Below are 22713 nucleotides of genomic sequence, written 5' to 3'. Positions count from 1 at the left end.
ATGAGTACAAAAGGTATAGACTTGGGAACATAGCAGCTATTTAAATAGACCAGTATTCTCTCTCATACCCCATTTTATTTATATTTTATAGTTTGGCACTTCAAGCTGTATATATTTTATAGTTTGGTACTTCAAGCTGTATATAAAATTATCTTGAGACATATTTGATTGTAGTTTTCTGATTTAGAGAGACATCACATCATAAGCTTGGAAGATATGGATTGCTCCAACTGCCATCTTGGTCAGAATTCATAATATCAGCTGTCATCTTAGTCAAAGTAATATGTTAATTGCTGAATTTTAGTTTCAGTGAATTAGAGAAAGCTCCTGTAAATAATGCTGATTCTCAAGATGCCTCTGTTTATACAAAATGGTACGAGTAAAACTGCCATAACCACTATAGTGGAATTGCTGTAATCTGTACAAAGAATGTTAAAAATAATTTGCCATCTTTAATGTGACCTTTGATATCAAGGGGTACCATTCAGAGGCAGAAGTAGGAATTAAACAGCATCTATTATGAAAACTACCTTAGACTTAGACTATACGGAATATCTAGACTAGTGTCTGTCTGCATCATCTTGAACTGCCCAGTTGGAGGCAGATGCCTTTAGTGAAAAAAATCCCATTTATATTTCATGATGACAGTTACATACATATATTGAGGTGGAGTGGCCAGTGTTCTGATCCAACGTTTGTTATTGGGTCCACTTGTTTTCATCTCTAAATGAGTATGCTGTGGAGCTTGTTGATCTCCCCTCAAAACATCCTCAATCTTTTTTTTTTTCTCCCAGCAGCATTTCACAGTGAATTGAGTGAAAATCAGACCACATCGGGAAGCAATCGTTTTGGTTGAGGTCAAGAGGGATATAAAATGCTTGCCATTCAAAGCTTTGGCACTAAAATCATCCCTAAAAAGGTGATGAAATGATAGCTTTCTCATGTAAACTTTAATCATGATTGACAGGCAGGAATTCCTTTCAGGTGGAGCCGAACACTCTATTGTTCATTTCCTCGAAACTCGGAGGCGCAGGTCAAAAAAAGGTCAAAGAAAATGGTGCGCATGTTCACCTCCCACCGGGATTGCTTTTGTCATGCACTTAAAGGAATTCCTGACCTTTGATAAAGCATTTTCCTGTGGAGCCACAACTATAGATCCTCCCATATGTCGCAGACCACCTGCACATCTGCTGTATGTGGCTGACTTGTGGCTTCTGTTTCTTTATTCGCTAAATTTTTTTGGTCTGATTAAACAGAATTTTGGTCTAAATAAGCGAATAATATTAGGCTTATGTACATAGGATTTGTTTCGGTTCTTTAGGATTTGGTCTGAAAAAGGCGGCTGGTCCGATTATTCGGTGGTCCAATTAACCAGATTTGACTGTACTAAATTATATTAGAGAGTGACGACATTGTTTTTAGAGGGAGGGGGGATTATTTGAACTAACAGCAACAATTTTATGTTGCTCAAAATTTGTTATTCAAGCTAAAATTCTTAGTTATTATATTAAATATGTATGTAATAAGTATTATATATTGTTAATTTATATCAATATTATATATTAAAGAAAATTATTAGTGTATCTGTATACTGAATGATGTTTGTATAAATACAAGACAAAAATTAACTGACCTTTGATTGCCTCATATGAGTATATAATAATAATAATAATAATAATAATAATACAATGGTTTACGGATGGATAATGTTAACAGCAATACCATTGTGGTTAATTTTAGCCATTGATATAATCATGTTGTATGTTACTCTAGCACTTAAATCACTTACATTAATGGTCAAATTTGCTGAACATTATAGAAGCCCTGCAACTGTCACTGTGGGTAAATAAATAAAATAAAGTGAGATCTGAGCAGTTCTAATTTGAGCTGAGCAAAATATATTTCAGGGCTGTCTCTCTCTCAAGATGATTTATCAGATCACAGTTTAATTCATTTACATAAGAATTATTATTGATTCCTGAAATTTAGGTCATAAAATTGCAGCCTGGATTAAAAACAGTTTCCTCGAGATGGTGAGCACGTGTCATGATCCGAGGTGCTTCATTGATCTGTCCTTCTTTCCTTTTCATCTTCTGCTTTGTCCTTTCTTGTGGTTTCATTCAGAGCTTGGAGCTCAAATTGAGTTGATGTTGCAAACTTTTAGTATCTGGCTTTTCAGGGAGAGGAAACTGCCTATACATTTGCCATGCATGGAGAATGTAAAGCTGGAAAGGAGAATCTTGGTATTTGATGGGTGAGGTACTATTTCTACTACATTGCTTTGATGATTCAAACTGAAACAGGAGGCATTTAGCTGTCCCCATTAGTGTAATTCAGCTGGTGACTAATCTCTTAAGTCAGTGGCTTGTGGATAAGGATTGGGAGTTACTAATTTGGAGGCCCAGTTTACTTCTGTGGAGTTTGTATCTCCTTGTTGGACTCTATGGTGAATAGAGCTGCTGGACTTGAATCTTTTCCCCCCTCAAATATGGAAACTCATTATGAACCCTGTACTTCAGAAAATGACATGAATTCAATTAAAAAGGCAAAAATATGTTTAAATGCAAACATTTATGAATGCAAATCGGAAGTTATCAATAACATTACAGGTAAACGCCTGTAAGTTGCTCTTTTTTGACTAAATAAAATATGCAAACTTATGTATGCAGACTAAAGAGTATCAAGCTGTGCTAAATGGCGTAATAAATGCCATCAGGGCAATGCTTGACAGCATTTCAATTCTTATTTGCCCGAGTTTACGTACAGATATTTTCACAAAAAAACTGAAATTTTCTCTGCAAGATTGGAAGACATAAAAATTTTATGCCTGCTGTTTAATTTTTCTTATATTTAGCCTTTTTTTATAAATTAAAATAATAAAAAATGTATTATATTAAATTAACCTTTCATCAAATTAAATTAATATTATTATATACAGTCAAAAGTCGTTAATTCGGACACCCATAATCCGGACCTCAAAGCTACAAACTTGCTGCGCTTGCATCGCATTGACGCGTGCCCGTAAGACCTTTACGGCTGCAAATATGCGTGTGCGCATGCCCAAAATACGTTTACACATGCGCGTTTAATGTATAACGGATGGTATAAGCTAAGCTAAAATTATCTAATTCAGTTAATGTTTGCAGATTGCGTTGTTCCTTAATCTTTGAATTGGATCCGGCTTATTATTTTTTGCAGACTGTTAGAGCAATTTTATAAAAGTAAGCTTGAACTTTTGATTATGTCAAATAGAATTTCCGATACATATTTACTAATATGTAAAGGATCTACAAAGCGAAAGTATGTTTCGAAGTCCATTAAACAAAAAGTGGAATTGCTGCAAAAAATGGATAAAAGCATATCCTTTGTTTATGTAACCACTCCGAAATCTGTTTATCAATTTCACACTGCTCTGCGGCGGGGGGACGCCGCGGCATGCAATGAATTGGAAGTTGATCTGTTAGCACTATCCTTATCTTCAGGGCAGATGTTTTTATTTTATTTGGCTTATAATTCCGTACTAAATGTAATATTTCATCTCTATGTACTCCGTCTTTGATATGATTTAAATCAAATTCCTCGTCATTGTAATTCGCTTCCGATAGCAAAGAAAGTAAAGTAAACAAATAAATATTAAGCTTTTTTTTTTTTTGTAAATTTTGATACCCTTTAGATCATAATTGTTCTTTATTTCATAAATTATGGTTTCATATTTTCAATCTTATAATTTCTGCATGCCATCTTACCAGATTTAAACTGATGATCTATAATCCGGAAAAATCGATAATCCAGAATCGCCGAAGTCCCGACGAGTCCAGATTAACGACTTTTGACTGTAGTTATTTACTATTACTCTTCCATTGTTATTTTTAGCCTTTTATTATGAATTACTCAAAAAATTTATGATATGAAATTAATCTTCCTAAATTAAAATAATAATCTTAGATAGTTATTTATGCTTCTTTTCTTGCATTATGATTACCATAATTATTTTTGGCATCAGCAATAGTTTGGTGATTTTTATGGTCCGTATAACGGAATTGTGCCGCATTTTTTAAAGTATCTGGAGACACATCCTTTCTATGTTCTCATGATGCGCCACACAGCAGATTTTATGCTGAAATATTTCACAAATTCTTGAATAGTCTTGCCATTATTAAAAAAATGTTACATGGATTTTAAAAAGGCTACTAAACACTATGTATTCAGATCAATGTCTATTCAGATCACCATCTATTCAGATCAATATGTTCACTCTCTGAAACACTATCAAGTTCAGCTTCATGTTGTAGTGCGGAAGACACCTGTTGTTTAACCATTGGTAATGATGTGGGTATTGTCCAACTGCACTATCTATCTTTATTTGAACATTATTTTTTTGAAGAATTTTGACTTTTTACACACTGTTAGAATATAATTGTGACATACGGTGCCTTTCATACTCGAATACATAATGATAAATATAAAACAGTGATAAATACAAAACATAAAGGTAAACACATAACGTAAAGGTAAATGTATAACATTAATACATACTGGCATACATATTACATTTACAGACATTATAACATGACTATATACAAAAATGCAAAGAGGTTTTTTTTCAGAGGGGGGGCTTGTATATGCAGAGAGTATATATTGAGTAAATGCAGAAATCATTTTGTATATGAATTAATTTTCAGAATATTTTAAATTTTCTTTTGTTTTGTTGGATGCAAAGAGGCGTTTTATGGCCCTCTAGTCTTTTTATCAATTCTAGTCTGTACTTTGGTCAATTTTGTCCTTCAATTTTTTGTCAAGTAGGTCAGTTAGTCAATTCTAATTTAAATTTTTAAAGTTCCAGTGTGTTATTATTTGCTTATCTTGTATTGCACAATTCTTCTTCTCTGTTAGCGAGGAATGTGACTGAGAGTTCTATTTTTCTTCTTAGTTGTTTGATTTTTAATGCTATTTGCAAACACTGATATGTTAGTCTCAGGAAGTTTCAAGTGATAATATTTTGTTAATGGGCATTTGAAGGTGTAATGGTTAGGGTCACCCCTTTCCCCACATATACATTGCTCAGAAGGAGCTATGTTTTGTTTGTAAAAATATACAGGGAAGGGGCCATGTCCTGTTATAAACCAATTTATTAGATGGTTGATACTAAGTCTGTTTATATTGATGTGAGGTTTAAGTTGGATGGATGCTTCTCACCTTATCACTGTTTTCCCATACTTGTTCCCGTAGGCATTTAAGTTGGTGTTTTAGCTGAGATTTGAGACAAGAGAGATTTTTTAATTCTGCATCAATGTCAGTAATAGCTGATTTTGCCGCTTCAGCTGCTTCTTCATTTCCAGAAATCCCCACATGGGATTTAACCCATGAAATAGTAGGATGTATATCTGGATTCGAGATGGAGATGTCATAGATATCTTGAATGATTGGTGAATTATGTTTAGTATTTTTCATAGCTAGAATCGTGGATTGATTATCTGTATATATTTGAATTTTTTTAGTTTGTTTTAGGTACAATATTCTACGGCCATTTTTATTGATAATTCAGCTTGGAAAATACTGTTTTGATTTCCAAGTTTAGCTTTTTGTATTATTTTAACTTGAGAATTTATATAAATAATATATGCACATCTGACTCTTTCTTTCATTTTGGAGCCAGCTGTGCATGTGTAAGGTAAGTCTGTAGTTTGTGTGTTAGCAATACAGTTGATTTTTGGATTTACTGCTGGGTGCCTTCTGTATGGGTTACAGGGAGATTCACAATTGGAATATTCAGAGATTCTCTCTTTTATGGAACAATTTCTTTTAAGCCTTAAAACTGTGCCTTTGGTATGTTCCATTTGAGCTGTTATATGCCGGGAGGGGCTATTCCTGCTAACACACAGTGTGCTGCATTTGCTGTTATTTGCTTGTAATGTATAGTAAAAACGGGCGTTGTATTGCCTGCAGCTGCGTTTTCTTTCTTTTGGTAAGAGGCTGAGCCAAGATATCTGCTGTAATGTATTTTGCAGTAATTGACAAAACAGATAATCTTCTTAGTGAAACATAAATTTTATTTTTAGTTTATGGAGATAGATAATTTGTATACAATTCTTAAGTGGCAATATTTTCATACATCTACTAAGCTGGTCAAAATTCAGAATTCTAATCTTAAAACAATTTCTTACGTTGCTGAGCAACAGTTACAGTATACAAATATGGCATTGCCACTTCAATAATAAATATAGTTATTTGTTAAATAACAAAATATTACAACATCTCGCCCCTCCAGATAAACTTTACAATTTTTTTTTTTTTTTCAAAACAACAATATCAGCACAATACAGAATAAAAAAACAAATAACATAACATACACTGAGGAAGAGAGGAAAGAACAAAATATTTTTTTTATTTATGTAGAGAAACAAATTATTTAATCAGGCCAGGGTGTACGACTTAATGCATCTATATTTTTATGGGTTTACCACTTCGATGAACAACCATGTAATTGTAGGATTGTAGTACTAGTGCCCATCGCATAAGTTGTGGATTTAGACTCATGTTATTTTTTAGCCAAACTAGGGGATTATGATAGGTCATGATGAGGAATTTAGTATGCCCGTCTAAATAACATTGAAGTTTCTTTACAGCAAATATTATGGCGGCACATTCCTTTTCTGCAGTAGAGTACTTTTTTTCAGTTTCTGTAAACTTCTTACTGAGGTATAATACTGGATGTTCATTGTCTCGTTCATCTTTTTGGGCTAAAATGACACCCATATCAGGGTTTGAAGCATCAGTTTGCAAAATAAACTTCTTATTGAAATCAGATGCATGTAGTATAGGCTTTTGAGTCAGTTCTCCGTTTAGCTCTTCAAATGCCTTTGTGCCACTCTTCTGTCCAATTTATTTTCCTTTCTTCAAGTTTCCTTTCAAGGTTTCTGTTAAAGGTGCTGCAATAGATGAGAACGTGGGAATGTAATGATTATAATATCCCGCTAATCCTAAAAATGCTCTGACTTGACCTTTTTATGGATAGCACGGGAAAATCAAGAATAGATTTTACTTTGACTTCATTTGGCATTCTTATACCACGACCTACAATATGATCTAGATATTTTATTCTATCTTGAGCAAATTTACAATTTATAAGTTTAATGGTCAAACCAGTGTTCTTTATTTTTGTCAAAACAGCTTTCAGTTGACTTAGATGTTCTTCCCAGGTGTTTGAAAAGATTGCCACATCATCTAAATATGGAACAGCAAAGTTTTCACAAACGTGAAGGATTTCGGCCGTCATTTTACTAAATGAAAATGGTGCAGTTTTAAGTCCAAAAGGCATCCATAGAGGTCTAAATGTGCCAAAATTTGTGACAAAAGTGGCTAATCTTTTGGCATTAGGTGTTTACCAGTATCCCTTTGTTAAATCCAAAAGAGTTATATATTTTGCTCCTGCTACCATTTCTACTCGTTGTTCGATGTTAGGCAAGGGAAAGAATTGTGTTTTAGTCAACTTATTCAATTTTCTATAGTCGATACAAGGTCTAGGATCCCTTCCTGCTACTTCCACTAAAATCATAGGAGAAGTGTAATCTGAATCTGCTATTTCAATTATTTTATGTTGAAGCATTTTATTGGTTTCTGTTTTTAATATATCTGTATGTGTAAGAGACATTCTGTATGATTTACAGTGGAATAATGTGTTTTCTGTCAATTGAATATCATGCATTATTAAATGAGTTTTTCCGGGCTTAGAAAAGATTTTTTAAATCTTCAACAGCAGATCATGCAATTCTTGTTCAATTGTTCATTTGGCTTATCATTTAAGGAACTGTTTTCTTTAATGTCCTGAAAATTAAACTGTTGATTCAGAGTCAATTGTTGGGAAATTTTCCTCCATATCATCAGTTTCAGACTGATCTTCTGTAATCAGAAGGTTAACTGATTTTGCTCGCCTGTGATAAGGTTTTAGCATGTTAACATGGTAGACTTGATTAAGATCTTTTTTCCTTTGAAACTCACAACATAATTAGTTACAGATAATTTCTTCTCAACCTTCCTAGGACCTTTCCATTCAACTGCTAGTCTGGTTTATTCGTTGATACGACTAATACTAAATAACCTTCAGAGAATTCTCTTTTGTTAGCTTTACGATCGTACCACACTTTTCTTTTGGTTTGCATTTCCAGCATTTTATCTGTAGCTAGCTCTTTGCATCTTTTTAACCGATTTATCAATTGAAAAACGTATTCAACAACATTATTTCCTTCATCTTATATATAATACCATATGCATCTTTATTAATTGTGCAGTATCTTTTCCAACTATTATTCTTTGCTGTCAGTATTTTCTTTTTATATAAGGCATTTTGTTTTGAGAAAAGAATGTAAGCTTTGTTTCTTGAGATGGACCTTTTTTTCATTTTATGATACAATGTTCTTGTCTTGTTCCTCTCTGTTTTTGGTTCTTTAGTCTACCAATTAATTGTTATTTTTTGTTGGGGGGGTCTTTTATTTTAAATGAATTCTTGCTATGTTCTTGGATTACTTTGATAAATTTTTCTGGGATGTTATTTAATTCTTTACTGTTATGTTCAGAAGTAATTTCATTGTTGATATGCTAGAGATCTTGTTTTATTAAGCTAATGGATTTTTTACTGGAATTGGAGATAGTGTTGAAGTGTATGGTTATAGTTATTTCACTGTTGAAGTTGAGTTGACAAGAAATTAGTTTATGATCCGATATTGAGTCCATTTCATGACCTCTTCAATTTCTTATTGTATTTGCAAGTCCTATTGATGAGATCGTGATGTCTGCCCAACCACGACCATGAATAGTCTTGTATGTCGGTGGGACCATTGTCTCATTATAAATAAGAAGATTGTTAGAAGAAATGAAGTCTTCCAATAATTTACTTCTAGTGCCATATGTCTAATATCCCCATGTTGTGCTATGATTGTTAAAATCCCCTCCTATAAGATGGTATGCTGTTTTGTTACTGTTCAGAATGGAGGTTACTTTTTCTAGATTAGGTCCAATTTCTTCTGTTGGAGACAAATAAAATGAAGTAATGATAAACTGTTTATCTTTGTTATTTAAGGCAACAGATACAATGTCCTTGTTTGCATAGATAATTACTGGAGACCAAATTTTATTTGTACAAATTATTGCTGTTCTGATTCTGGATTTTTATAGTGGTGAGTATTGAAAACAGTTCCATGCTGTTGAAATCACACTTACTTGTTCATTTACACAGTATATGGTTCTTGAAGAAGAATTAAGTCTGCTTTGTTTTCTGTTATAGTCTAAACTAGGTTGGACGTCACTGCCGGGAATTTCTGGAGGTTCATTTGGACAACGTTAAGATCACTTATAAATGAGGTACTATAGAGTGTTGTTGACATTGTAAAGTGAAAATTTGCAGAGGTGATTTAATAGTGTTCATGAAAGTTTCCTTGAAAAAGTTTTGTTCTTGTCTGGAAGAGCTTTGTTTTTGAAAAGAGATTGCTGAGGTTGTTGTGGGAGACTGTCACTTTTATTCTTCGTATGTAGTTCTTGCTTTGTTTTTTCCCTGCTGTCTGTAGTAAATGGGGCAATTGGGGCCATATGCCACATGGTTTGTGTCTAGGTTGCTGTTATTGGCTTCGTTGTATAATTTACAGTTTCTGCAATATGGACTGTCTGCATTACAATCTTAAATGCTATCTGTATTCCTCATATCACTTCTCGCTGTCTGTGTGAAGTCTTTATCGCATTAATGTGTATTGATGGCCCATTCATGCAGATGCATCGCAGAATTCAGAATATAAGCACACATCTACCATCTGACAAACTATGTTGAACTTAAATTTTTTTCTGTTTCAAATACATATAATGAATGCACTTGCTTTGGAAGTAGGGCAGCAGGAAGGGGCCTTTTAGAGTTAGGATTAGGTGGCCTGATAAGAGTGAAAGTAAGTTCATTCTGAAGTTATCAGAAGATTTATGACTGAAATTGTCTCATTGATAATCAGTTAAGTTGCACTTTTGAGATTAGAAAACTGCAAATTTAATTTTGTCTTTTTTGTGAGTGTACTGCACACTGATGTGCTGTGCAGTTGGTTGTATTACCTATGCTCTTAAGCCACCTAAATGCCATTTGTGCAAGAACAATGCATATCATTCTCAGCTGTATCTTGGAGATTTTAATATCCCTTCATGGCTCATCCTCAGGCCTGACACTGATAGAATTCAAGTCATCCTCAAGCCTATTATTAATAGAAAATATATGAGATATGTTGGGAAGGCAGTTCTAGATATCTCAGAATATTTCAGAATTAGCTGAGCTGCAAAATTTGTGAGAGAATTTTCTGATAAAGGACTTGGATTATTTAACTAATTTTCGCCTTATGGAACCAGCAGTGAAGGATTTAGCATAAGTAAAAATGTAATGTTCTTGTTGTTACCATTTCTTAGTGAAGTATTTGAGATTGTAAAATTTGAATCATTTGCATATTTCTTGAAATGGTACATGCATGCTGGGCACCTATAGCTAAGTTTTTTACAATGAATTTTCCTCCCAAGCAGAATGCATTTAACATTCATTTTATTTGCTGTATGTAATGTGTTTCATTACAACATGAGATTTCTGATAGCTGATATTTCTTTAGGAGATAAAATTTTATAATTTATTGCAGAATTGGCTGAGCTGCAAAATTTGTGAGAGAATTTTCTGCTCAAGGACTTGGATTATTTAACTAATTTTAAGCTGCACCAAATATCACCTTATACAACCAGCAGTAAAGGATTTACCACCAATAACAATGTAATGTTCTTGTTGTTATCATTTCTTAATGAAGTACTTTAGATTGTAAAATTTGAATCATCTGCGTATTTCTTGAAATGGTACATGCATGTTAGACACCTATAGCTAAGTTTTTACGATGAATTCGTCCCTTCAAGCAGAATGTATTTAACATTAATTTTATTTGCTGTATATGTTGTGTTTCAAATTGCTTTATATACTTACAACATTAGATTTCTAATAGCTGATATTTGCAGATATTTCCGATAGCAGATGAAATTTTATAATTTATTGTGTTTATATATAAGGCTGTTGCTATGTTACTTTGATATATAATGTACGTATGTGATGATTTGCAAATGAAGAAGATAAATGTTGAAGTTGTATAAATGTAGTATGAAGAAGCTTGCAGTCACATTAGATTTAAGTATTCCTTTATAACCCCTTAACTACCGGGGGCATATATATCTGCCTTGCTCAGCTGGTGCATTAACTGCCCCAGGCGTATATATACACCCTTCTGAAATACTATCATTTGCTATGTGTTGCTACGAGTAAAATTATTTGCAAAGCTTTGGAATGCAACACCACAATGACCTTGACAGAATATGCAAAGAAGGTTACTATTTCAGAGAAGAGGAGGGAGGATTTGGAGAGGGGGATATTTGAAAATGGTGAAAGTAATGACTGCATGGTTATTGCTTGTGTTTCTGTTTGAGTAAAACGTTTTTTTTAATTCTGTGTCTTCCGTTTTCATTTACTGTTTGTAGTAGGTTCTTTTTTTTTATGAATATGTCTTAAAATGATGACAGTGTAATAGATGATTACTTTCCATCATCTTCAGGATGTGACACCTTAGAATATGATATTACGTCAGATGAAGAGGGTTACAGAATTGTGAACACGAAACAAAATCATGGCATCCAACCAATTCGCAAGAAATATGTTTTTTTATGTATACTGATTTTACAAGGTATAACACTGAAACCTGATATACGTTTTACTGGTCTAAAAATAAATTGATCGAAATTCCAATTTTTGGGATCTTTTTTATTTTACAAACATCATTTTTATTATACTTACATCTTTTTTATTATACTTTTACTCTAAACATTAAGTTTTGTATTTTCATTTTTTCTTTTTTTCTATACTTTGCAAAAGTAAAAAGTTTTTAAATAGCAAAACTTGCACTTATTTTGCCCCTACTTCATTGCATAATTACATGCGTCTGTGAAAAAATAGTGGCAGTGGGAAGTGAACATATGTTTTCCGTGTCAGTTAAGGGGTTAATTGTATTTGACATTTGCAGCCACATATAACTTGACACAAATTAATGCCTGTTCTTGAAGAAATATATAATTTTTTTTCAGATATAACATTGAGGACAGCAAGCAGCAGCAGATTGACAGAAACAAAAAATGGAAAACCATGCATGATTTGTTTGAAATGAAAGCATAGTTCTGGGTGCTTTAGTTTTGATTTTGATGTCTTTTGATTTTAGTTAAAAATTCTCTAATTGTTATTGACTGAAGCATTTATGTAAGTTATCTGCATCATACCATTATGTAAATATCATATGGCATGGACTGATTTGGAAAGGATGCAGCTTGGAGAAGCTTATTTCATGCAGTTACTTTTTTTAGATCAGAAAGGAGAAATACCGAAATTAAAATGAAGAGTTAAGAGATTATTTTAAATTTAAAGTTAGAATTTTGATTTATGTATGTGTGTGTGTGTACACAATTTTATCATCCTACATTTAGTTTCTTAAAATGTTATTCATATTTTAGTCAAATATTTTATTTTTGAAATCGCAAGAATCAAATATTATAAAATTAAAAAGTTTTAAATAAAAAATAAAAAAAAAAAATAAAAATAAAAAAACTAAATTTTATGCAAAAATTTATTTTTTCTTTTTAATGGCTTGCTCTTTTTCTACATGCATTCTGCAAGTATATTAAAAAGCATCCAACTTTTTTAAACATCTTGGTATTTCTGACATTAATTTTAAATAAATTTATCACCTTCCATTCCATAAAGACCCAGCAATGGCTAAGCGGTAAAGTCGCTGAGCACTGGTAATTTGCTTCGGGGTTCGAATCCCAGTTAACGGGCTGGTTGCATGGACGTTTTTGCGTTTTTCTCATGTGTAATGTGTATGCCAGCTGGTTTCCCTTAGAAAGTTCTTCACGAAAGCATCCCTCCTTTTAGGCAGATAGCCCTGCTTTCCCGTAACTTTACAATCCAGTGCAATCCATTTCATCAGCATTTGGTCAGAGCCTTTATCAATCTTGAGGCTAAGCATTTTGAAGGCATGAGATGAAAGGAAAGGTTGGTTTCATCAAGAAGAAAAACATCTTTAGGTGACATCCACATACATCACTCGATTAATTCCTGAATCTTCAAATAATTTGACGCAGAAATCATGGGATGCTCCTTTTATGATTCGATATGATGTTCTCTGAAGTAATTTAAATTTATACAACCATATAGTCGAAAACCAGTTGCTCTTCACTTTAATCTGCAATGATATCATTTTTGTCTTTCCGTTAGCACAAACTCAATTGCTGCTATTTGCTGGTGTACACATCCAAGTGTTTTAACTTTGAAAACCCAACTTCCTTGAAGTAGATTACTCTATAAATTTTTGCTTCAACCGCCTAATTTCCTTCTTTCCTTCTACATTTGTTTTCAGTGCTGACACAAGAAAATTAAGATTTTTAGATTGTTACACTTCCATAAATTTTGCATTCTTGTCACATTTTTTTTTAAAACATCAGTTGCATTAAATGTGTTTCAGCTGAAGACAGCTTCTAGACATTTTAACTATAAATAAAGTTTAAAGCAAAGTCCAAAGGATAAATATTTGAATTAAAAGATTTTTGTTAGATGAGAAAGAAATAAACAAATACAGCAATGCTTATTCTGTACCACAAAGTGACCTGATTCTTATATCAGGTGAAAAAAATCTTAATCATATTATTTAGAGTTTTTAAGCATAAAAATTTATATATTAAAGAAGATGTTTTTTATGTAATCTACAACACGAGAGAAAATTACTACTTAAAAGACATTCTTTCTAAAAGAATTGATGTAAAAATTTATGTTTATGTATATGTCTTTTAAAGCTAGGACATGACCCAAAGTGTTAACGTCTTGTTTGCTTAAAAACATTGTAAAAATAAACATCAAATGAACTTTTGTCAGTTTAAACAATTCGATTTAAATGAAGCTAAAGTAGCAGACGGCACAGGGAAGGTAAAAATTTACTGTTACAAATATTTTAAAAAGAGGAAAAAAGAAAGAAATTTTAAAAAAGTTAAAAATTTGAATATCATCATCTATAATTTAATAAAATAGCTTTTCATATAGTATTAATAAATATTTATTGCGCATTATTGAGGGGGAAAATTTCATATAATTAATTCTCCATAAAAATTTATTTGAAATTTAAGGATAAAAATTTCTGTGGAAATTTACTGTAACAAAATCCATGAACCACATTTTACGTTATTATCGCTCAAAAAAAGATGCAAAATTTCAAATTGTGCAAATATGTAAATTCGTGTATATCTTAGAAAATTTTGAATACAAAATTCAAATTTTTTTGCAGGTATGCTTAGAAATACACCTTATTTAAGATGATGGTAAAAATTTTATGGGTTATAATTCAAATTTTTTTTCGAAAAAATTTTAAAAATTATTTAAAAATACAAATTTTAAAAATAAATCATAAAAAATAGATGAATTTATTTGGAATGAACCTAAATTTGGAAATGTGAAAGGAAGAATCAAAAAAGTTTAATAAAAATGTGATATTAATAAGTATATATCAAATTCAATTAACATTGAAGAGCTAAAATTTTGAGAGCTAAATTTTAAAAACTACTCGTGAGATTTTTACAAAACTTGGTAGTCTGGCATAATTTGAATCATAGAATCGAAATATGGAAAATAAGTTGAATGTTATTTCAGAAAAAGTCCGATTTTGTGTTAGAATACCTATGTTAGAATGATGCTATATATAAATCCTAATATATATCTAATATATATCCTAAGTCGCCCTTTCGAAATTTCGTCTATCGGCCCAGTAGAACGGGAGATATAGAACGGTTCACTTTTTTTTTTTTGCGCAGTGTACATATGTATATATATATATATATACATACATACATACATACATATGTGCGTGTTTAAAATAAGAAGTATTTAAAGCAAAATAATAACCAGTAGCCCCTTAATTCTCTATTTTAATTTGGTTGCTTTCCCATTCTATGCTAAACATAGTAATTGTGTATAATAATTGTTCTAAATTGGGTCATGATGCACATAGCTTATGTAAGGCTTCAGCCAATGATAATTCAGAAACTTAAATATTAACCATTCTGGATAAGCAGACTAAAACTAACTAATTTGGGAAACATAACTCTTTAACTTCTGTTCTTCTGGCTTTCATTTTGAATGCACCACATGCCTTCACTTCTTGCTCTAGATAGACTTGCTAACATCTGCTGTTTCAAATATATTGCAGTTATAAACAGACCTGATGTAGTTTCTTAAGAGAAGATTCTTATTGTGCCTATTTATTTTGTGTTGGATAACAGAATGTTGGTGTCAAGTAGAATGAAAAAGGAATATTTAAAATTAGCTATTACAGCAACTACCTTATCTGCCTTCAATATCTATCTCTCTTCAGTTTCCAAATCCCATTGCATAGATCTATATAATTATTTATGCCATACATATATGTTTTATAATTTAAAATTTCTATCAACTGCAAAATTTTGAATTTTAAATTTAATATCATGTTTTTATTTGTGTACTATTTGAAGCACAAAATATTTTGTTTCCAGGACGCTGTGCCTTTAACTCTTGGTCAGGAATTTAGTGGTTATACTACTCAGATTGCATTTGGCATTCAAAGGATTAAATCTTGTCTTCCTAGGCTATATTATCTTGCCATAGGTATTAATTGTACTTATTTCTTTCTTCTCTTTATATGTATTTTCTGTTATAAAAATATAGTACTTCATATTCTTTTCATTTGATTAAACTTCTTTTCTTCCTGAATGTCCGAAGTTTGTGTACACTCTGGTTACCCACACAACCTGTTTAGAAACACCATTCAAAATAGGTGACTTAGAATCTTAATCTATTTATCTGGTAATCCACTAATGGTTGTTACATAAAACATGTGGTTTAAAAATTTGAATGCTATGTTTGTATTTTCTATTCTGATATTTTTTAGTGATTTTAGCTAAAAAATATGGGGGGGGGGGGAATCAGAGAATTGTCAAATTTGTGCAATTTTTTTTTAAAGTTTTATGCAATTTTTAATGTTTCATAATAGGTGTTTCTTGCATTTCTAATTGTGTTAATTCGTAGCTGTTTTATGTATTTTCGGTGCACTGTCATTTTTTAAAATGTCTACTGTTTTTCAAGGTTGGTGAAAAATTAGTTGTCAGTGTTTGATGTCTTTGCATAGGAACTTTGGCAGATAATCGAAGAGTGCTGTATTTTTATCTAACATTTATTGAATTTTATTTAAGAACAGACTAAAATAGCTTGTGATTTAACGTAGAAATTTTATGAAGACAGCATATGATTTACAACATTATATTTTTGTAAAATGTTACTGATGTGATTGAAGTTATGTTAGTTGTAAAACAGGGTTTTAAGAGAAAAACATCAAACAGTTTTTAACCATAGGAAAAATACAAAGTGAAATATTTTTTAAATAATTATTAGTATTTTATGGCATTAGGTCTTTTAAAGAAATACATATGTTTAAAAATACTTATTTATTAATTAGAAAACTTCTTTAGAATTATATAACTATGAAGCAGTGTTAAACTACTATAAGACTAAAAAAGTAACTGTATTAAAATGAAATGCACAAGGATTTATAGTCTGAGTAAAATAATTGATTAAATGTGAATTAAGAACACTGTGTCTCAAAAGTAAGCCATGGTTTGATAATTCTGAATTTAAAATTAAATGCATGCTTTTGTAGAAATCCATATTTACACATAAAAAGGAAACTTAATTTTTGAGTTTATCAATTTTATGAACTGCATTTGGTGTATTGAATTCAAATTTTGCATATAAGTAGGCATGAGTTAGTTAATATTAGCCATCCCAAATTTCAATTTTGTTTCCAAAATTCTCCTTTAGTTTTGAATTTTCTTTGCAAATGTATCAGGAAATCTTCAGTTATTTTGTTATTTAGAATAAACTTTATTATTTAGTTGTAAAACCAAAGACACATTTGAACAGGGATTAACCCTTTTCTTTGATCACTTTTAAAAAAATAGTTTCCTCATCTTCATGCATTTTTCTTTAGAATATACAACATACATCATAATTGTAATACAAATGATTGCACATAAATAATTCAAAGATATCAGTTAAACTAAGAATATGAACAAAAGTTCCAGAAATTTATTTTTAAGGATATGTGCTTTTAATTTTTCATAGTAAATTATTGGCTTGAGTGATGCCTGCTTCTATTAGGTAAGACGAAGGAAAGGTCATTAATGTTGGTTTGGTGATAATTTTTATTTTAGGATATTTCTCTCGGATGACTTTTAAATTCCAGAATGTAACCTGTGCATGTATTTTGTACAATACTTGTGCTTGAACATCTTCCTTAAATGTAATCATCTCTTCTTGCATCACAGTATCTGTTCTGCAGTTCGGCGCTGGCAGATTCAAATTTTTCAGTGGCTTGGAATTGAACATTAAAATCTTCTATTAAATTTTGGAAGTGCATTTTTATGATATACCATCTGATAAAATATGGCTCTTTTCAATAACAGACAATTGGCATTTGTGTGTTTTTCCATATATTTATTTTTTATGAATTCTTCCTTACAACATAGAAGTTCTTTCAACATAGGAAGTGAAACATTTCAATAAAAAATTAGTTATCAATTTTATTAGTATATTGTTCTGTAATCAGTGGGATGCTGATGAGTTGCCAGTGCATATTTGGCTAACAACCCCCAGCCAATCACTTTCTCATTATTGACCCCCTGGGGGTCGGTACCAACTTAGTTTTATCAAATGTTGCGTCTGAAATTAACTATTGCTTTACTATTTGAGGGAAATTTAATTATTAAGGAAATTTAAGATTTTATATTTATTTCTCTTTTAATGCATGGTATATAAGTCGTGTTATTTAATTTCTATTTGATTTTATGGATAATTACTTTCTTTAAATACTTTTTTAATATCTTGCGCTTGGAAAAAGAACTTAGGTTTCAGTGAATTTCACGCAAGTGCAAAAAGGTACTTGTTCTTAATTCATTAATGCCCAAATTTCTTCTTCTTCAAATAATTAGGAAAAATCATGAATCTGATTTTGTCTTGAACAATAATAGTACTTTCAAACTGTATCAAAATTCTTAAACATTTTTTGCAAAGCATATTATCCTATATATATATATATATAGGATAATGTAATATAATATTTATATATACAGTCAAAAGTCGTTAATCCGGACTCGTCGGCACTTCGGCGATTCCGGATTATCGATTTTTCCGGATTATAGATCATCAGTTTAAATCTGGTAAAATGGCATGCAGAAATTATAAAATTAAAAATATGAAACCATAATTTACGAAATAAAGAACAATTATGATCTAAAGTATATCAAAATTTACAAAAAAAAAAGTTTAATATTTATTTGTTTACTTTACTAAACATTTCTTTCAATGTAAGTTGTTTAAGTTGCTTCGTTTTTTATGTGATAATACATTCTCTTTAATTCTATAAACAGACATAATTTCTTGTTCAGTTACAAAGTTCCGCTGTTCAAGTCCTATAATTGCTGTGTCGAGAATACCGACTAATTTGTCAATCGAAATTTTTTCGTTTTCAATAACCTCTGTCACTTTCTTCGCTATCGGAGGCATTTGATTTAAATCATATCAAAGATGGAGTACATCGAAATGAAATACTACATTTAGTAAGCAATTATAAGCCAAATAAAATAAAAACATCTGCTCTGAAGATAAGGATAGTGCTGACAGATTAACTTCCAATTAATTGCGTGCGCCACGGCGTTAAAGATAAAAAAAGTTTAGATAAACAAACGTTAAAGTTTAGATAAACAAAGGATATGCCTTTATTCATTTTTTGCAGCAATTCCACTTTTTGTTTAATGAACTCCGAAACATACTTTCGCTTTGTATATCCGTTACATATTAGTAAATATAAATCGGAAATTCTATTTGACATAATCGAAAGTTCAAGCTTACTTTTATAAAATTGCTCTAACATTCTGCAAAAAATAATAAGCTGGATCCAATTCGAAGATTAAGGAACAACGCAATTTGCAACATTAACTGAAATAGATAATTAGAGCTTAGCTTATACCGTCCGTTATACATTAAACGCGCATTCGTAAACGTATTTTGCGCATGCAAATTCGCAGCAGTAAAGGTCTTACGCGCATGCGCAGAAAGTTTGTAACTTTGAGGTCCGGATTATAGATCATTCCGGATTATGGGTGTCCGAATTAACGACTTTTGACTGTATATATATATATAGGATGTCTGACACTAGCTGACACAGTAATATTCATATAAAAATTAATACTCTTGTAAAAAAGGAGATGACACAGGGCTTGCAGAAAATAATGTCTACTGCACCAGACATTGGGATTCAGGGAACACAGTATTTTTCATAATAAAGTGAGGTACTTATGTGTTATCGCAACCACCTTAGTAGTTGCGATAACACATAAGTCGCCAAATTTTCATACCATGCCAAATTGTGGCAACTATTGTTCGTGCTCATAACCGTATTTTACTCAAGCATCATAGCCATTTTCATATGATTTCTTTTTGTTGTAATCGTAGTTGCAATGGTTTTTTTTTTTTTTTTTTTTTTTTTTCCCAAAATGTAATATTTTTTACCTGTAACTTAAATTTAAAATATCCACTTGTGGAATTTGCCAGAAATGGAAGAAACTTCGTAGGAATACAGAATTTTGTTGTAAAATCTCTGAAGGGAACAACAAGGAGATGAATTTGATAGGTAGCCAATGTTGCCAAGTTTACAATGCCAAGTTTGTGCAGTTCTCTGATGGGCTTTTATGCATAAACGGATTGCTTTGTACTCAGGGAGAAGAATAGTGGAAAAAAATTACAGTAAGATGTGGAGACAAATGTGTTTTGTTTTTGTAATATCACATAATCCTTATTTAACAACTTAAATTTGTGTTTTAAATTCTTAAGGTATGTTAACTTGTATGATAGTCGTGTGAGTGTTTAAATTGCACCGGAGCCCGGCTCCAGTACTTCTCAATTTTTAAGATAAATTACAGTTTTAGACGAAGCACACCGGAGCCCTAAATAAGATGAGCTCCGGTACTTTTTTTATAAAACTGAACCACAATTTAAAGGGGAAAAAAATTTAGAATTCCTAATGTTTTAGTTTAACAATCAGCAGACCTTGCAATACTCTATTTCCCCTTAAAATACGAACTCATGAGAACATGAGACATTCAAGTAAAGGCCCCTCACTCACATGCGGAAAACTTTCCCTTTAAGAAGGGCAATAAATTTGGGGGAGTTTGTTTAGGAACACGTAAATTTCTTGCCATGCCATCGTATCTAGTGTGTTGTTATCAATGCTTACAGTTAGTTATCCTCGCAGAAAGGAAAATTTGTGTTCTTAAATGTGCTTTTATTGGCAACAAGTACAATAAGAGTGAAATACTGAGATAAACTGCTCAAGCACTTCTATACGTCGTCTTCCCACAGTATCCACAAATGTGGGGGAAAGCGTAAACAGCAACTTTACAATCATCCTTAGGAGTCAGATTCAGGACTCATTTTACCCCTGACAGACATCTGCTTGATGGCTATAATTGTATCAGCAGAGAGCCGCGGTCAAAGAGAGCTCTCTCACCAAGATTTCTCTCATTTTTTTTTTCCACCCACTGATACCCTCATTCTCTTTTGCCCTGGAATTTTCATCAGCTATACTTTAAGTATATTTACTTTTTGTGATGATAAAAGAACTTTTTCACCCCCTACGATCAGAGCTTAAATTGGGCCGGAACGCATCGGAGCCCTGAATAAGAAGGCTGCGGCACTTCTTTTATGTAATTGAATAACAATTTCAGTAGAAATTTTATCTCGAAAATTTTATTTTAACAATAAAATTATATTAAAAATTTCTTATTAAACTTCAATTCATCTCTTTACATTTTATTTAATTTTAATTATTTAATTACTTCAATCTGTAATTTTTTCAGTAATAATTATCTAATAATTATGAATTAAACTATAATAAATTAATTATATAATAATTATTAATTAAATAACAATATATAAACAGTAATTAAATAGTTATTAATTTGATAATAATTAAATTTTTAATTTAAATTTTTTTAATGAGTTTAATAGTCATTTTATTTATTTATTTACTCTTGTTCCTCTTTGCTGACGGTCTTCCATAGGGCTCTTCTAATCTTAGAAATTAAGCCCTGAGTCTTGTAATGACTATGTATTGACCATATGTTGATAATATCTGCCAACTTACTATCAATAGTTTGGGAATCTTTTTAAAAATGTCATGAAAACCAACATCTTACACCTGATAAGTAACTTTTTCCATTTCATCTATGTAAGATCACTAGATTGCAACAATGTGGTTTGTGTTAATATATGAATACCTAAAATATGTAGCAAAGAGATAATGTGAATTACAGTATAAATAAAATATAATTCAGGTAAGTAGTTAAACATTTTTATGATCAGTAAATAACTAGGAAAACATAGTAAAAAAAAAATAATTATTTTGCATGAATTCTGAAAATTAATTTTTAAGCATTGGATTTACATTTGGGTTAATTCTTGGCTTATTAAAATATTTTACTATAATCATTTCTCTGATTTCTTTCCATTTACTGCAATTACCAAAAAATTTGGCCTTATTAAACCTTAAAAAGTATACTATAAATAGTTATTATTAATAGGCATAAGTTGTACAGGGTTGCCATGTTACCTGGAAAACCGGGAAAAGTCATGGAATTCAAAAATTGACCAAAAAATTCAGGGAAAAGTCAGGGAATTTCATACAGTGATCCCCCCCCCCCAAAAGCGAGTTTTGTGCCGAGAAGCGATCAGTTTCATGGTGAATGTCATTTGGGCAGCTGGCATAGAGCCAATTTCCGCAGCTCTAATTAGATTGTCTTTTAGAAAGGCAAAGCAAGTTTCCAGCAACTTTGGTTTCCAGTTCCTGTATTCACTAAAATATCGTTTATTCTAATTAAATTTTAAAGTTTTTTTTATATTACCCATATCATTTAATGTTGCTTTTTCCTTCTAAATTGATTTATTATTAGTAAATAATACCTTCAAATTTCAGGAAATTTTCTCTGGCATAATCTTGAAACTAATTCTAGCAGTATGATGACATACTATCACGAAATTTTATGCACATATTTTTTGCTTAAGTTTGCTGCTGAGTAAATATAAAATACCTAGGAAAAATAACTCCTATTATAGTTATAATAGTACTTGGTGAATTTTTGTGTTTTTAAGTGGTAACATAATTAATTTACCTCTTAGAACAACTAATGTGCATTACGCGGATAGACTGGAATTTTCTTAAAACACTCCTGGAAAACCTGAAAAAGTCGGGGAATTTCATTCTCCCATTTGTGTGGCAGTCCTGAGTTGTATTTTGGCAGTAAAGAGCTTTGAAATCTTCCAAAAAGAGCAATTAACATCTAACTAGTTGGAAAATGCCATTAAAATCAGAAACTATGAGCTCAGGGAAAAATTAATAAACATTTTGCAAATAAATCTACAAAAACGCTGTGGAAAGCAATTAATTTTGAACCACTTTGTTGTGAAGATTTAACTGAAGTAATAGGGGCCATACTAAATCAGATTTATTTCATTTGTGGCTACAATTCTTATTATAACAGCAGAAA

The 22713-nt window shown here is 31.3% G+C and overlaps 1 protein-coding gene across 1 annotated transcript in view; it reads left to right on the top strand.

The window, feature by feature from the left end:
• Positions 1-22713, top strand: part of LOC118184802 (fumarate hydratase, mitochondrial-like) — a 71439-nt gene that overhangs the window by 34357 nt on the left and 14369 nt on the right. Inside the window, exon 6 of the mRNA XM_035354528.2 lies at positions 15613-15724. Within this exon, the coding sequence (XP_035210419.1) occupies positions 15613-15724 (112 nt within the window). The remainder of the gene's footprint in view (positions 1-15612; positions 15725-22713) is intronic.

This window comes from Stegodyphus dumicola, chromosome 5 (genome assembly GCF_044657685.1).
Source record: "Stegodyphus dumicola isolate Sdum_Otavi_A_Nest chromosome 5, ASM4465768v1".
Classification (NCBI taxonomy): domain Eukaryota; kingdom Metazoa; phylum Arthropoda; class Arachnida; order Araneae; family Eresidae; genus Stegodyphus; species Stegodyphus dumicola.
Note: the sequence above shows the minus strand (reverse complement) of the source record. Positions and strands in the feature narration are given on the sequence as shown.